This window comes from Podarcis liolepis (genome assembly GCF_965112155.1).
Source record: "Podarcis liolepis genome assembly, chromosome: Z".
Classification (NCBI taxonomy): Eukaryota; Metazoa; Chordata; class Lepidosauria; order Squamata; family Lacertidae; genus Podarcis; species Podarcis liolepis.
In genome coordinates, this window is record NC_139570.1 from 50,985,875 (window position 1) to 51,002,915 (window position 17,041).

General features: G+C 44.9%; 1 protein-coding gene across 1 annotated transcript; it reads left to right on the top strand.

Moving 5' to 3' along the window:
- Nucleotides 1-1,649: 1,649 nt before the first annotated feature.
- EDF1 (endothelial differentiation related factor 1) lies at nt 1,650-16,434 on the top strand. Its single transcript, XM_083484549.1, has 5 exons — nt 1,650-1,780; nt 4,445-4,496; nt 12,450-12,610; nt 16,055-16,148; nt 16,233-16,434. Exons 1-5 carry the CDS (start codon nt 1,703-1,705, stop codon nt 16,292-16,294), a joined length of 447 nt encoding a protein of 148 aa, XP_083340675.1. The 5' UTR covers nt 1,650-1,702; the 3' UTR covers nt 16,295-16,434.
- Nucleotides 16,435-17,041: the final 607 nt, after the last annotated feature.

The window sequence follows — 17,041 nt, forward strand, 5'->3', positions numbered from 1 at the left end:
GACATTAAATACATTAAATCTCTTCAGCTACAGTTTCCAAGACATTAAATACAATACATACATTAAATACAATAAATACATTAAATACATTAAATACAATAAATACATTAAATACATTAAATACATTAAATACAATAAATACATTAAATACATTAAATACAATAAATACATTAAATACATTAAATCTCTTCAGCTACAGTTTCCAAGACATTAAATACATTAAATACATTAAATACAATAAATACATTAAATACATTAAACCCATTAAATACATTAAACACATTAAATACATTAAATACAATAAACACATTAAATACAATAAATACAATAAATACATTAAATACATTAAATCCATTAAATCCATTAAATACTATAAATACATTAAATCCATTAAATACATTAAATACAATAAATACATTAAATACAATAAATACATCAAATACATTAAATACATTAAATACATTAAATACATTAAATACAATAAATACATTAAATACATTAAATACATTAAATACAATAAATACATTAAATACATTAAATCCAATAAATACATTAAATCCAATAAATACAATAAATACATTAAATACATTAAATACATTAAATCCAATAAATACATTAAATACAATAAATACAATAAATACATTAAATACATTAAATACAATAAATACATTAAATACAATACATTAAATACAATACATACATTAAATACATTAAATACAATAAATGCATTAAATACATTTTCAAGCAGAAAAGGCGGGAAACCGCTGGCCCCGCCCACAGCCCGGCCTCTGATTGGCCCACCTATCGCCGCGCGTGCGTCGAGCGGGGGCGTTGCTAGGGCGGCCATTTTGGCTGAGGGCAAAGGGACTGGAAAGAGGGAGGGGGGAAAGAACGGGCGGAAGAGGCGGCGCCGGCGCCATGTTGGTTGAGGGCAGCGCGGCCTAGGCTAGATTTCTGCATTTCAGACTAGATTCCTCTTGAGGGGAATCGAGCGAGGGCGTTGCTAGGGCGGCCATTTTGGACGAGGGCAAAGGGACTGGAAAGAGGGAGGGGGAAAGAACGGGCGCCGCCGCCATGTTGGTTGAGGGCAGCGCGGCCTAGGCTAGACGCCTCTTGAGGCGACTCGAGCGAGGGCGTTGCTAGGGCGGCCATTTTGGAGGAGGGCACGGGGAACCATGGCTGGGCCGCCATGTTGGTTGAGGGCAGCGCGGCCTAGGCTAGACGCCTCTTGAGGCGACGCGAGCGAGGGCGTTGCTAGGGCGGCCATTTTGGAGGAGGGCACGGGGACCATGGCTGGGCCGCCATGTTGGTTGAGGGCAGCGCGGCCTAGGCTAGACGCCTCTTGAGGCGACTCGAGCGAGGGCGTTGCGAGGGCGGCCATTTTGGAGGAGGGCACGGGGAACCATGGCTGGGCCGCCATGTTGGTTGAGGGCCCTCGGCTTTTCTTTCTGCGTATGCTCCACAGCGCGGGCAGCTTCACAGTCGCGTCTGCGCATGCTCCCCAAAGAGCGTGACGCCACGCAACCCACGCTCGCTTCTGCGCATGCTCCCCCTCCAGAGCGAGAGGCGCGCCACCCAATCCCTCGCCGCCATCCTGGTGCGGCGAACGCCGATTGGCGGACGTGCCCCTGGGAGGCGGGCCCTTCTTAAGGAGAGACCAATAGCCGTCCGAGAAGGCGGTCGGGCCAGCCAGAGCGGCGCCATGGCGGAGAGCGACTGGGACACGGTGACGGTGCTGCGCAAGAAGGGGCCCAGCGCGGCCCAGGCCAAGTCCAAGCAGGTGAGCGGAGGCCTCTCCCCGCACAACCGCCGCCGGCCCTCTCACGGGGCGCTCTGAGGGGACCAGGCCGCGGCGCGCCCCTCAAAAGCCCCCCGCAGGCCACGCCCCCCGGCGGCTCCCATTGGCCGCCGCCCCTGCCCGCCAAGATGGCGGCGCGCCAGGCCACGCCCCCCGGCGGCTCCCATTGGCCGCCGCCCCTTCCCGCCAAGATGGCGGCGCGCCAGGCCACGCCCTCTCAAAATGGCGCCCGGGATTCTCCTCAGAGAGATTTTTTCCCCTCATATATAAATAAATGAGTTTAATTGAATTTAAATGGGATTAAAAATGGATATCTTGTGGTAAATTTTAAGTTTTCTTCGAATTAAAATGAAAAGGAACGAGCTCCATTTCAATTTAATGGGAAATAAATAACCTTTAATGAGGTGAAATTGGGTTAAATGGCATTAAAAATAATGTAAAAATCAATTTAAATTGGATTAAAAAGAAGGGAGTTCCGTTTAATGAAAAGGAAATGAATTGCGTTCAATTTAAATTGGGTTAAAAAGAAGTGAGTTCCATGAAATGGGATGGAAAATAAATTACTTGCAAATAAGTGAATTGCATTCAATTTAAATTGGATTAAAAAGAAGTGAGTTCCATGAAATGGCATTAAAAATAATTTACTTGCATTCAATTTAAATTGGATTAAAAAGAAGTGAGTTCAATTTAATGAAAAGTAAATGAATTGCATTTAATTTAAATTGGATTAAAAAGAAGAGAGTTCCATTAAAGAGCATTAAAAATAATTTACTTGCATTCAATTTAAATTGGATTAAAAAGAAGTCAGTTCAATTTAATGAAAAGTAAATTAATTGCATTCAATTTAAATGGGGTTAAAAATCAGTGAGTTCCATTAAATGGGATGAAAAGTAAATTTCCTTTTTTTATATATATGTATCATTCTATTCCCCCCCCAAAAAATGTCATTTTATTATATTAGAAAGACCCTGGTTGGATTCTGATTATATTAGACAGGACCCTGGTTGAATTCTGATTATATTAAACAAGACCCTGGTTTAATTCTGATTATATTAGACAAGACCCTGGTTTAATTCTGATTATATTAGACAAGACCCTGGTTTAATTCTGATTATATTAGACAAGACCCTGGTTTAATTCTGATTATATTAAACAAGACCCTGGTTTAATTCTGATTATATTAGACAAAATCCTTGTTTGAATTCTGATTACATTAGACAAGACCCTGGTTTAATTCTGATTATATTAGACAGGATCCTGGTTTAATTCTGATTATATTAGACAGGACCCTGGTTTAATTCTGATTATATTAGACAAGACCCTGGTTGAATTCTGATTATATTATATTATTATTAATTTTATATTATATTACTAATATAGTATAATAATAAAAATAGTATTTATGTAATAAATCAGATAACAAATCTGAATAAATAAAAATCTGGTGTGATTCTGATTATATTAGACAAAATCCTGGTTTAATTCTGATTATATTAGACAGGACCCTGGTTTAATTCTGATTATATTAGACAAGACCCTGTTTTGATTCTGATTATATTATATTATTATTAATTTTATATTATATTCCTAATATAGTATAATAATAAAAATAGTATTTATGTAATAAATCAGATAACAAATCTGAATAAATAAAAATCTGGTGTGATTCTGATTATATTAGACAAAATCCTGGTTTAATTCTGATTATATTAGACAAAATCCTTGTTTGAATTCTGATTATATTAGACAAGACCCTGGTTGGATTCTGATTATATTATATTATTATTAATTTTATATTATATTACTAATATAGTATAATAATAAAAATAGTATTTATGTAATAAATCAGATAACAAATCTGAATAAATAAAAATCTGGTGTGGTTCTGATTATATTAGACAAAATCCTGGTTGAATTCTGATTATATTAGACAAGACCCTGGTGTGATTCTGATTATATTAGACAAGACCCTGTTTTGATTCTGATTATATTATATCATTATTAATTTTATATTATATTACTAATATAGTACAATAATAAAAATAGTATTTATTTAATAAATCAGATAACAAATCTGAATAAATAAAAATCTGGTGTGATTCTGATTATATTAGACAAAATCCTGGTTTAATTCTGATTATATCAGACAAAATCCTGGTGTGATTCTGATTATATTAGACAAGATCCTGTTTTGATTCTGATTATATTATATCATTATTAATTTTATATTATATTATCAATATAGTACAATAATAAAAACAGTATTTATTTAATAAATCAGATAACAAATCTGAATAAATAAAAATCTGGTGTGGTTCTGATTATATTAGACAAAATCCTTGTTTGAATTCTGATTATATTAGACAAGACCCTGGTTGGATTCTGATTATATTATATCATTATTAATTTTATATTATTAATATAGTCTAATAATAAAAACAGTATTTATTTAATAAATCAGAGAACCAATCTGAATAAATAAAAATCTGTACCTCTCTCTATAAAATCCCAAGGATCAGAATTACCTCTACTTTGCACTAGTCTCATAACAACTTTATTAAACACATAATTCACAAATTAAGAAGAAGAAAAATCAATAATCTTTTTTTTTTATGGCTCCCCTCATGTCCCTCTTTTCTGCCCCAGGCTGTCGTTGCGGCTCAGAGGAGAGGCGACGATGTGGAGACCTCGAAGAAATGTGAGTTTCCCCCATTTTGGACGGTATTTGCCATTTTTAACGTGATGTGGCCCTTGGAAAATCCGTTCTTTGGGCTGCTGGTCCCTTAGTTTTGAGGCTTCTACTTCCTGTCTCCTCCTGCCTCCTTCCTCCTCCTCCTCCTTGAAGCATCCTTCTACTTCCTGTCTCCTCCTGCATCCTTCCTCCTCCTCCTCCTTGAAGCATCCTTCTACTTCCTGTCTCCTCCTGCATCCTTCCTCCTCCTCCGCCTTGAAGCATCATTCTACTTCCTGTCTCCTCCTGCATCCTTCCTCCTCCTCCTCCTTGGGTACCACTGCTCCTCCTTGAAGCATCCTTCTACTTCCTGTCTCCTCCTGCATCCTTCCTCCTCCTCCTCCTTCAAGCCTCCTTCTACTTCCTGTCTCCTCCTTCCTCCTACTCCTTGAAGCATCCTTCTTCCTGTCTCCTCCTGCCTCCCTCCTCCTCCTTCCAGCACCCTTCTACTTCCTGTCTCCTCCTGCATCCTTCCCCCTCCTCCTCCTTGGGTACCACTCCTCCTCCTTGAAGCATTCTTCTACTTCCTGTCTCCTCCTGCATCCTTCCTCCTCCTCCTCCTTGGGTACTACTCCTCCTCCTTGAAGCATCCTTCTACTTCCTGTCTCCTCCTGCCTCCTTCCTCCTCCTCCTTGAAACATCCTTCTACTTCCTGTCTCCTCCTGCATCCTTCCTCCTCCTCCTCCTTGAAGCATCCTTCTACTTCCTGTCTCCTCCCGCATCCTTCCTCCTCCTCCTTGGGTACCACTCCTCCTCCTTGAAGCATCCTTCTACTTCCTGTCTCCTCCTGCATCCTTCCTCCTCCTCCTCCTTGAAGCATCCTTCTACTTCCTGTCTCCTCCTGCCTCCTTCCTCCTCCTCCTTGAAACATCCTTCTACTTCCTGTCTCCTCCTGCATCCTTCCTCCTCCTCCTCCTTGAAGCATCCTTCTACTTCCTGTCTCCTCCCGCATCCTTCCTCCTCCTCCTTGGGTACCACTCCTCCTCCTTGAAGCATCCTTCTACTTCCTGTCTCCTCCTGCATCCTTCCTCCTCCTCCTCCTCCTCCTTGGGTACCACTCCTCCTCCTTGAAGCATCCTTCTACTTCCTGTCTCCTCCTGCATCCTTCCTCTTCCTCCTCCTTGGGTACCACTCCTCCTCCTTGAAGCATCCTTCTACTTCCTGTCTCCTCCTGCATCCTTCCCCCTCCTCCTCCTTGAAGCATCCTTCTACTTCCTGTCTCATCCTGCATCCTTCCTCTTCCTCCTCCTTGGGTACCACTCCTCCTCCTTGAAGCATCCTTCTACTTCCTGTCTCCTCCTGCATCCTTCCGCCTCCTTGAAGCATCCTTCTACTTCCTGTCTCCTCCTGCCTCCTTCCTCCTCCTCCCCCTTGAAGCATCCTTCTACTTCCTGTCTCCTCCTGCATCCTTCCCCCTCCCCCTTGAAGCATCCTTCTACTTCCTGTCTCCTCCTGCATCCTTCCTCCTCCCCCTTGAAGCATCCTTCTACTTCCTGTCTCCTCCTGCATCCTTCCTCCTCCCCCTTGAAGCATCCTTCTACTTCCTGTCTCCTCCTGCCTCCTTCCTCCTCCTCCCCCTTGAAGCATCCTTCTACTTCCTGTCTCATCCTGCATCCTTCCTCCTCCCCCTTGAAGCATCCTTCTACTTCCTGTCTCCTCCTGCATCCTTCCTCCTCCCCCTTGAAGCATCCTTCTACTTCCTGTCTCCTCCTGCATCCTTCCTCCTCCCCCTTGAAGCATCCTTCTACTTCCTGTCTCCTCCTGCCTCCTTCCTCCTCCTCCCCCTTGAAGCATCCTTCTACTTCCTGTCTCCTCCTGCATCCTTCCCCCTCCTCCTCCTTGAAGCATCCTTCTACTTCCTGTCTCCTCCTGCATCCTTCCCCCTCCTCCTCCTTGAAGCATCCTTCTACTTCCTGTCTCCTCCTGCATCCTTCCGCCTCCTTGAAGCATCCTTCTACTTCCTGTCTCCTGCATCCTTCCTCCTCCCCCTTGAAGCATCCTTCTACTTCCTGTCTCCTCCTGCATCCTTCCTCCTCCCCCTTGAAGCATCCTTCTACTTCCTGTCTCCTCCTGCATCCTTCCTCCTCCCCCTTGAAGCATCCTTCTACTTCCTGTCTCCTCCTGCATCCTTCCTCCTCCCCCTTGAAGCATCCTTCTACTTCCTGTCTCCTCCTGCCTCCTTCCTCCTCCTCCCCCTTGAAGCATCCTTCTACTTCCTGTCTCCTCCTGCATCCTTCCTCCTCCCCCTTGAAGCATCCTTCTACTTCCTGTCTCCTCCTGCCTCCTTCCTCCTCCTCCCCCTTGAAGCATCCTTCTACTTCCTGTCTCCTCCTGCATCCTTCCTCCTCCCCCTTGAAGCATCCTTCTACTTCCTGTCTCCTCCTGCATCCTTCCTCCTCCCCCTTGAAGCATCCTTCTACTTCCTGTCTCCTCCTGCCTCCTTCCTCCTCCTCCGCCTTGAAGCATCCTTCTACTTCCTGTCTCCTCCTACATCCTTCCGCCTCCTTGAAGCATCCTTCTACTTCCTGTCTCCTCCTGCATCCTTCCTCCTCCTTGAAGCATCCTTCTACTTCCTGTCTCCTCCTGCATCCTTCCGCCTCCTTGAAGCATCCTTCTACTTCCTGTCTCCTCCTGCATCCTTCCTCCTCCTTGAAGCATCCTTCTACTTCCTGTCTCCTCCTGCATCCTTCCTCCTCCTTGAAGCATCCTTCTGCTTCCTGTCTCCTCCTTCCTCCTCCTCCTTGAAGCATCCTTCTACTTCCTGTCTCCTCCTTCCTCCTCATCCTCCTCCTTCTTGGGTACCACTCCTCCTCCTTGAAGCATCCTTCTACTTCCTGTCTCCTCCTGCATCCTTCCTCCTCCTTGAAGCATCCTTCTACTTCCTGTCTCCTCCTGCATCCTTCCTCCTCCTTGAAGCATCCTTCTACTTCCTGTCTCCTCCTGCATCCTTCCTCCTCCTTTAAGCATCCTTCTACTTCCTGTCTCCTCCTGCATCCTTCCTCCTCCTCCTTCTTGGGTACCACTCCTCCTCCTTGAAGCATCCTTCTTCCTCCTGTCTCCTCCTGCATCCTTCCTCCTCCTTGAAGCATCCTTCTACTTCCTGTCTCCTCCTGCATCCTTCCTCCTCCTCCTCCTCGGGTACCACTCCTCCTCCTTGAAGCATCCTTCTGCTTCCTGTCTCCTCCTGCATCCTTCCTCTTCCTCCTCCTTGGGTACCACTCCTACTCCTTGAAGCACCCTTCTACTTCCTGTCTCCTCCTGCATCCTTCCCCCTCCTCCTCCTTGAAGCATCCTTCTACTTCCTCTCTCCTCCTGCATCCTTCCCCCTCCTCCTCCTTGAAGCATCCTTCTACTTCCTGTCTCTTCCCGCATCCTTCCTCCTCCTCCTCCTTGGGTACCACTCCTCCTCCTTGAAGCATCCTTCTACTTCCTCTCTCCTCCTGCATCCTTCCCCCTCCTCCTCCTTGAAGCATCCTTCTACTTCCTCTCTCCTCCTGCATCCTTCCCCCTCCTCCTCCTTGAAGCATCCTTCTTCTTCCTGTCTCCTCCTGCATCCTTCCTCTTCCTCCTCCTTGAAGCATCCTTTTACTTCCTCTCTCCTCCTGCATCCTTCCCCCTCCTCCTCCTTGAAGCATCCTTCTTCTTCCTGTCTCCTCCTGCATCCTTCCTCCTCCTTGAAGCATCCTTCTACTTCCTGTCTCCTCCTGCATCCTTCCTCCTCCTCCTCCTTGGGTACCACTCCTCCTTGAAGCATCCTTCTACTTCCTGTCTCCTCCTGCATCCTTCCTCCTCCTCCTCCTTGAAGCATCCTTCTTCTTCCTGTCTCCTCCTGCCTCCCTCCTCCTCCTTCCAGCACCCTTCTACTTCCTGTCTCCTCCTGCATCCTTCCTCTTCCTCCTCCTTGGGTACCACTCCTCCTCCTTGAAGCATCCTTCTACTTCCTGTCACCTCCTGCATCCTTCCTCCTCCTCCTCCTTGGGTACCACTCCTCCTCCTTGAAGCATCCTTCTACTTCCTGTCTCCTCCTGCATCCTTCCTCCTCCTCCTCCTTGAAGCATCCTTCTACTTCCTGTCTCCTCCTGCATCCTTCCCCCTCCTCCTTGAAGCCTCCTTCTACTTCCTGTCTCCTCCTGCATCCTTCCTCCTCCTCCTCCTTGAAGCATCCTTCTACTTCCTGTCTCCTCCTGCATCCTTCCTCCTCCTCCTCCTCCTCCTTGGGTACCCCTCCTCCGCCTTGAAGCATCCTTCTTCTTCCTGTCTCCTCCTGCATCCTTCCTCCTCCTACTCCTTGAAGCATCCTTCTTCTTCCTGTCTCCTCCTGCATCCTTCCTCCTCCTCCTCCTTGAAGCATCCTTCTACTTCCTGTCTCCTCCTGCATCCTTCCTCCTCCTCCTCCTCCTCCTTGGGTACCCCTCCTCCGCCTTGAAGCATCCTTCTTCTTCCTGTCTCCTCCTGCATCCTTCCTCCTCCTACTCCTTGAAGCATCCTTCTTCTTCCTGTCTCCTCCTGCATCCTTCCTCCTCCTCCTCCTTGAAGCATCCTTCTACTTCCTGTCTCCTCCTGCATCCTTCCTCCTCCTCCTCCTTGAAGCATCCTTCTACTTCCTGTCTCCTCCTGCCTCCTTCTACTTCCTGTCTCCTCCTGCATCCTTCTACTTCCTGTCTCCTCCTGCATCCTTCCTCCTCCTCCTCCTTGAAGAATCCTTCTACTTCCTGTCTCCTCCTGCATCCTTCCTCCTCCTCCTCCTTGAAGCATCCTTCTACTTCCTGTCTCCTCCTGCATCCTTCCTCCTCCTCCTCCTTGAAGCATCCTTCTACTTCCTGTCTCCTCCTGCCTCCTTCTACTTCCTGTCTCCTCCTGCATCCTTCTACTTCCTGTCTCCTCCTGCATCCTTCCTCCTCCTCCTCCTTGAAGCATCCTTCTACTTCCTGTCTCCTCCCAGCATCCTTCTACTTCCTGTCTCCTCCTGCATCCTTCCCCCTCCTCCTCCTTGTAGCATCCTTCTACTTCCTGTCTCCTCCTGCATCCTTCCTCCTCCTCCTCCTTGGGTACCACTCCTCCTTGAAGCATCCTTCTACTTCCTGTCTCCTCCTGCATCCTTCCTCCTCCTCCTCCTTGAAGCATCCTTCTACTTCCTGTCTCCTCCTGCATCCATCCATCCTCCTCCTCCTCCTTGAAGCATCCTTCTACTTCCTGTCTCCTCCTGCCTCCTTCCCCCTCCTCCTCCTTGAAGCATCCTTCTACTTCCTCTCTCCTCTTGCATCCTTCCCCCTCCTCCTCCTGGAAGCATCCTTCTACTTCCTGTCTCCTCCTGCCTCCTTCCTCCTCCTCCTCCTTGAAGCATCCTTCCACTTCCTGTCTCCTCCTGCCTCCTTCCTCCTCCTCCTCCTTGAAGCATCCTTCTACTTCCTGTCTCCTCCTGCATCCTTCCTCCTCCTCCTCCTTGAAGCATCCTTCTACTTCCTGTCTCCTCCTGCATCCTTTCTCCTCCTTGGGTACCACTCCTCCTCCTTGAAGCATCCTTCTACTTCCTGTCTCCTCCTGCCTTCTTCCTCCTCCCCCTTGAAGCATCCTTCTACTTCCTGTCTCCTCCTGCCTTCTTCCTCCTCCCCCTTGAAGCATCCTTCTACTTCCTGTCTCCTCCCGCATCCTTCCTCCTCCTCCTCCTTGGGTACCACTCCTCCTCCTTGAAGCATCCTTCTACTTCCTGTCTCCTCCTACATCCTTCCTCCTCCCCCTTGAAGCATCCTTCTACTTCCTGTCTCCTCCTGCATCCTTCCTCCTCCTCCCCCTTGAAGCATCCTTCTACTTCCTGTCTCCTCCCGCATCCTTCCTCCTCCTCCTCCTTGGGTACCACTCCTCCTCCTTGAAGCATCCTTCTACTTCCTGTCTCCTCCTGCATCCTTCCTCCTCCTCCCCCTTGAAGCATCCTTCTACTTCCTGTCTCCTCCCGCATCCTTCCTCCTCCTCCTCCTTGGGTACCACTCCTCCTCCTTGAAGCATCCTTCTACTTCCTGTCTCCTCCTACATCCTTCCTCCTCCCCCTTGAAGCATCCTTCTACTTCCTGTCTCCTCCTGCATCCTTCCTCCTCCTCCCCCTTGAAGCATCCTTCTACTTCCTGTCTCCTCCCGCATCCTTCCTCCTCCTCCTCCTTGGGTACCACTCCTCCTCCTTGAAGCATCCTTCTACTTCCTGTCTCCTCCTGCCTCCTTCCTCTTCCTCCTTGAAGCCTCCTTCTACTTCCTGTCTCCTCCTGCCTCCTTCCTCTTCCTCCTTGAAGCATCCTTCTACTTCCTGTCTCCTCCTGCCTCCTTCCTCTTCCTCCTTGAAGCATCCTTCTACTTCCTGTCTCCTCCTGCCTCCTTCCTCTTCCTCCTTGAAGCATCCTTCTACTTCCTGTCTCCTCCTGCATCCTTCCTCCTCCTCCTCCTTGAAGCATCCTTCTACTTCCTGTCTCCTCCTGCATCCTTCCTCCTCCTCCTCCTTGAAGCATCCTTCTACTTCCTGTCTCCTCCTGCCTCCTTCCTCTTCCTCCTTGAAGCATCCTTCCTCTTCCTGTCTCCTCCTGCATCCTTCCTCCTCCTCCTCCTTGGGTACCACTCCTCCTCCTTGAAGCATCCTTCTACTTCCTGCTTCCTCCTGCCTCCTTCCTCCTCCTCCTTGAAGCATCCTTCTTCTTCCTGTCTCCTCCTGCATCCTTCCTCCTCCTCCTCCTTGAAGCATCCTTCTTCTTCCTGTCTCCTCCTGCATCCTTCCCCCTCCTCCTCCTTGAAGCATCCTTCTTCTTCCTGTCTCCTCCTGCATCCTTCCTCCTCCTCCTCCTTGAAGCATCCTTCTTCTTCCTGTCTCCTCCTGCATCCTTCCTCCTCCTCCTCCTTGAAGCATCCTTCTTCTTCCTGTCTCCTCCTGCATCCCTCCTCCTCCTCGGGTACCACTCCTCATTCAAGCATCCTTCTACTTCCTGTCTCCTCCTGCCTCCTGCATCCTTCCTCCTCCTCCTCCTCCTCCTCCTCGGGTACCACTCCTCCTTCTTGAAGCATCCTTCTACTTCCTGTCTCCTCCTGCATCCTTCCTCCTCCTTGAAGCATCCTTCTACTTCCTGTCTCCTCCTGCATCCTTCCTCCTCCTCCTCCTCCTCCTCCTCGGGTACCACTCCTCCTTCTTGAAGCATCCTTCTACTTCCTGTCTCCTCCTGCATCCTTCCTCCTCCTTGAAGCATCCTTCTACTTCCTGTCTCCTCCTGCATCCTTCCTCCTCCTCCTCCTTGGGTACCAATCCTCCTCCTTGAAGCATCCTTCTACTTCCTGTCTCCTCCTGCATCCTTCCTCCTCCTCCTCCTTGAAGCATCCTTCTTCTTCCTGTCTCCTCCTGCCTCCCTCCTCCTCCTTCCAGCACCCTTCTACTTCCTGTCTCCTCCTTCCTCCTCCTCCCTCCTCCTTGGGTACCACTCCTCCTTGAAGCATCCTTCTACTTCCTGTCTCCTCCTGCATCCTTCCTCCTCCTCCTCCTTGGGTACCACTCCTACTCTTTGAAGCATCCTTCTACTTCCTGTCTCCTCCTGCAACCGTAGGTCGTGTGTTGTGACTTCCTGTCCGGACAGGAAGTGCTGTCGCCGCTTCGGATAATCTAAATAAAAAATTATTAATTTTCAACCGGAGAAGAGAGACATAGGTAGCATGTGGTTTGTTGTTTTTTAACCGGGGGAGAAAGATGTGGGCCGCCTGTTGTGACTTCCTGTCCGGACAGGAAGTGCTGTCACCGCGCAGGGTGGGATAAACTAAATAAAAAACTATTCATTTTTAACCGGAGACATAGGTAGCATGTGGTTGTTTGTTTTTTTAACCGGGGGAGAAAGATGTGGGCCGCCTGTTGTGACTTCCTGCCCAGACAGGAAGTGACGTCACTGGCTTTGTCCGCAGGGGCGGCGGGCCAGAACAAGCAGCACTCCATCACGAAGAACACGGCCAAGCTGGACCGGGAGACGGAGGAGCTGCACCACGACCGGGTGCCCCTGGAGGTGGGCAAAGTCATCCAGCAGGGGCGCCAGGGCAAGGGGCTGACCCAGAAGGACCTGGCGACGGTAATTATTAAAAATCATTAGCGGTTCTTGACGGTCGTTATCAAAAATCATCACTATTCTTGTTATTTTAAAATAAATTTTTATTAGATTTTCCACAAACCACAAAGCAAAATGATACACAAAAACAGAATAAGGAAAAGAAGGGGGGAATAAAGGGAATTATTAAAATTATTAGCTGTTGTTGACGGGCGTTATCAAAAATCATCATTATTCTTGTTATTTTAAAATGAATTTTTATTAGATTTTCCACAAGGGTAACACAAACCGCAAAGCAAAATGATACACAGAAAAAGGAAAAGAAGGGGGGAAAGGCAATTATTAAAAATTATTAGCTGTTGTTGATGGTCGTTATTAAAAATCATCACTATTCTTGTTATTTTAAAATGAATTTTTATTAGATTTTCCACAAGGGTAACACAAACCGCAAAGCAGAATGATACACAGAAAAAGGAAAAGAAGGGGGGAAAGGCAATTATTAAAAATTATTAGCTGTTGTTGATGGTCGTTATTAAAAATCATCATTATTCTTGTTATTTTAATATGAACTTTTATTAGATTTTCCACAAGGGTCACACAAACCACAAAGCAAAATGATACACAGAAAAAGGAAAAGAAGGGGGGAAAGGCAATTATTAAAAATTATTAGCTGTTGTTGATGGTCGTTATTAAAAATCATCATTATTCTTGTTATTTTAATATGAACTTTTATTAGATTTTCCACAAGGGTCACACAAACCACAAAGCAAAATGATACACAGAAAAAGGAAAAGAAGGGGGGAAAGGTAATAAAGGGAATTGTTAAAAATTATTAGCTGTTGTTGATGGTCATTATTCAAAATTATTAGCTGTGGTTGGCGGTAATGATTAAAAATTATTAGGTGTTGCTGACGGTAATTATTAGCTGTTGTTGAGGGTCATTATTAAAAATTATTAGCTGTTGTTGACGGTCATTATTGACAATTATTAGCTGTTGTTGACGGTCATTATTGAAAATTATTAGCTGTTGTTGACGTTCATTATTGACAATTATTAGCTGTTGTTGAGGGTAATTATTAAAAAATATTAGCTGTTGAGGGTCATTATTAAAAATTATTAGCTGTAGTTGACGGTCGTTATTGACAATTATTAGCTGTTGTTGACGGTCATGATTGACAATTATTAGCTGTTGTTGACGGTCATTATTGACAATTATTAGCTGTTGTTGATGGTCGTTATTGACAATTATTAGCTGTTGTTGATGGTCGTTATTGACAATTATTAGCTGTTGTTGACGGTCATTATTGAAAATTATTAGCTGCTGTTGACGGTCGTTATTGACAATTATTAGCTGTTGTTGACGGTCATTATTGACAATTATTAGCTGTTGTTGACGGTCGTTATTGACAATTATTAGCTGTTGGTGACGGTCGTTATTGACAATTATTAGCTGTTGTTGACGTTCATTATTGACAATTATTAGCTGTTGTTGACGGTCATTATTGACAATTATTAGCTGTTGTTGACGGTCGTTATTGACAATTATTAGCTGTTGTTGACGATCATTATTGACAATTATTAGCTGTTGTTGACGGTCATTATTGAAAATTATTAGCTGTTGTTGACGGTAATGATTGAAAATTATTAGCTGTTGTTGAGGGTCATTATTGACAATTATTAGCTGTCATAGACGGTCATTATTGACAATTATTAGCTGTTGTTGATGAAGAAATAGGACCAGAAATAGGAGGATTACCAGGAAGAATGGAGGAAATTGAAAGCTTATTTAGTCAATTATGTGACTAATTGGAAAACTAATTGGAAAAGCTTGCAAAGACCAGATAAGTTTAGGATTGAAAGATGTAATGGGATAAATTAATATGTGATTGGAATTAATTAATGTGGAATTGGAAAAGCTTGCAAAGACCAGACAGGTTTAGGATTGAAAGATGTAATGGGATAAATTAATATGTTAATTATGAATTGGAAAGAAAGAAAGATGTCGAGTGATTAAGTTAAATTAAAAGAAGATTGGTTTGGAAAGAAAGAAAGATGTTGAGTGATTAAGTTAATTAAGTTAATTAATTAAGTTAAAAGAATATTGGTTTGGGAAAACAGTTCATATAGACTGAAATTCAACCAGGGGGATATAAGTCACTTAACCATGTTACTAAATTTGGTTTAAAGACGGGTGAGATGGACGTTTCTTTGCTTGGGAAAAAAATTAATAATAATAATAATAATAATAATAATAATAATAATAATAATAATAATAATAAATTGGAAAATCAATAAAAAATGGGGGGAAATCTATTAAAAATGGGGGGAATCAATAAAAAATAAGAATCAATAAAAGAAAGAATGGAAAATCAATTTTAAAAATGGAAAGAAAATCAAAATCCAATTTGGTTTAAAGACGGGTGAGATGGACGTTTGTTTGCTTGAATAATAATAATAATAATAATAATAATAATAATAATAATTGGAAAATCAATAAAAAATGGGGGGAAATCTATTTAAAAATGGGGGGGAATCAATAAAAAATAAGAATCAATAAAAAAAAGAATGGAAAATCGATTTTAAAAATGGAAAGAAAATCAAAATCCGTAACAAAATATAGAAAATCAATTAAAAAACAGAAAGAAAAAGGAATGGGCTTTTTTCCCCTGAACTCGCATTCGGAACCCGGAGCCAAGACTAAGTTTGGTTTCAAGACGGTCGAGATTGACGTTGGTTTGCTTGGAAAAAAATTGGAAAATCAATAAAAAACGGGCAGAATCCGTGACCAGGGAGAAGAAGATTGGAAAGAGTTTAAGGACTATTTTCAAAAATATTGTAAAATTAAGGAATGTTGGATCGAAATTCAGTGATTTCTAGCTGTAATGGCAAAAGGAATTGGATCAAATGGTTTTCTTTTCTTCAAAGTGATAATAATCGAAGATGCTGGAGAGAAAATCAGGTTTTTTCCTATCTTTTTAAGCTGAAATGCTTTGAGTTAAGGATTTGCTGTGTAAATAATTTGGATATACAAGAAGGGGAGGTATGAAATATAGAAAATAAGTGGTGAAATTTATGTCTTTTTCAGGTTGGCTTTTTTCTTTTTGCTTGCAAAAAAATGGAAACTCTAATAAATATATATATATATATTTTTTAAAAAAAAGAAAATGAATAAAAAAATGAATAAAAAAATGAATAAAATGAATAAAAAAATGAATAAAATGAATAAAAAAATGAATAAAATGAATAAAAAAATGAATAAAATGAATAAAAAATGAATAAAATGAATAAAAAAATGAATAAAATGAATTAAAAAATGAATAAAATGAATTAAAAAATGGGGGGGAAATCTATCAAAAAATGGGGGGGAATCCATACAAAATGGGAGGGAAATCAATCAAAAAATCCAAAATGTGGAAAATCAAGACGCCCCGGAACTCGCACTCGGAACCTGCTCTCTTTCCCTTCCAGAAAATCAACGAGAAGCCGCAGGTGATCGCCGACTACGAGTCGGGCAAGGCCATCCCCAACAACCAGGTGCTGGGCAAGATCGAGAGAGCCATCGGTAAGCGGGGCGCCGGGTTCGAGGTGGGGGGCCGGGTTGCGGGTTCGAGGAGGCGCGGCTGACCCTCCTCCTCTCTCCCCCCAGGCCTCAAGCTCCGCGGGCGGGACATCGGGAAACCCCTCGACAAGGGCCCCAAGGCGCAGTGAGGACAAAGCCTCGAAAGGCGGGGGGCGCCGGGGGGCGCCCGGGGTCTCCCCGCCCTCCCGCCCCGAACCCGGGGGGCGGGAGAAGCCGCCTGCCAGCCGGCCTCCTCTTTCCGCAGATCCAATAAAGCGAATTAAAATGGTGGGCGCGTCTCGAACCCGGGTTTTGTCTTTGCGTGCTACGACTCCCAGGATCCTTTGCGGGTTCAAAGTAGGTGACTTAGAAGCCTCAAACTACGTCTCCCAGGATCCTTTGCGGGTTCAAAGTGGGTGACTTAGAAGCCTCAAACTACGTCTCCCAGGATCCTTTGCGGGTTCAAAGTGGGTGGCTTAGAAGCCTCAAACTACGTCTCCCAGGATCCTTTGCGGGTTCAAAGTGGGTGGCTTAGAAGCCTCAAACTACGTCTCCCAGGATCCTTTGCGGGTTCAAAGTGGGTGGCTTAGAAGCCTCAAACTACGTCTCCCAGAATCCTTTGCGGGTTCAAAGTGGGTGGCTTAGAAGCCTCAAACTACGTCTCCCAGGATCCTTTGCGGGTTCAAAGTGGGTGGCTTAGAAGCCTCAAACTACGTCTCCCAAAATCCTTTGCGGGTTCAAAGTGGGTGGCTTAGAAGCCTCAAACTACGTCTCCCAGAATCCTTTGAGGGAATAAGGGCGCCTTAGAAGCTTCAAACTACAACTCCCAGACTCCTTTGGGGGGCTAGAAGCCTCAAGCTACAACTCCCAGAATCCTTGGGGGGAATAGAGGGCGC

Coding starts and splice junctions, on each gene's coding strand:
- EDF1 (XM_083484549.1), top strand. CDS start 1,703: ATGGCGGAGAGCGACTGGGACACGGTGACGGTGCTGCGCAAGAAGGGG. Junction 1,781..4,444: donor CCCAGGCCAAGTCCAAGCAG/GTGAGCGGAGGC, acceptor TTTCTGCCCCAG/GCTGTCGTTGCGGCTCAGAG. Junction 16,149..16,232: donor CAAGATCGAGAGAGCCATCG/GTAAGCGGGGCG, acceptor CTCTCCCCCCAG/GCCTCAAGCTCCGCGGGCGG.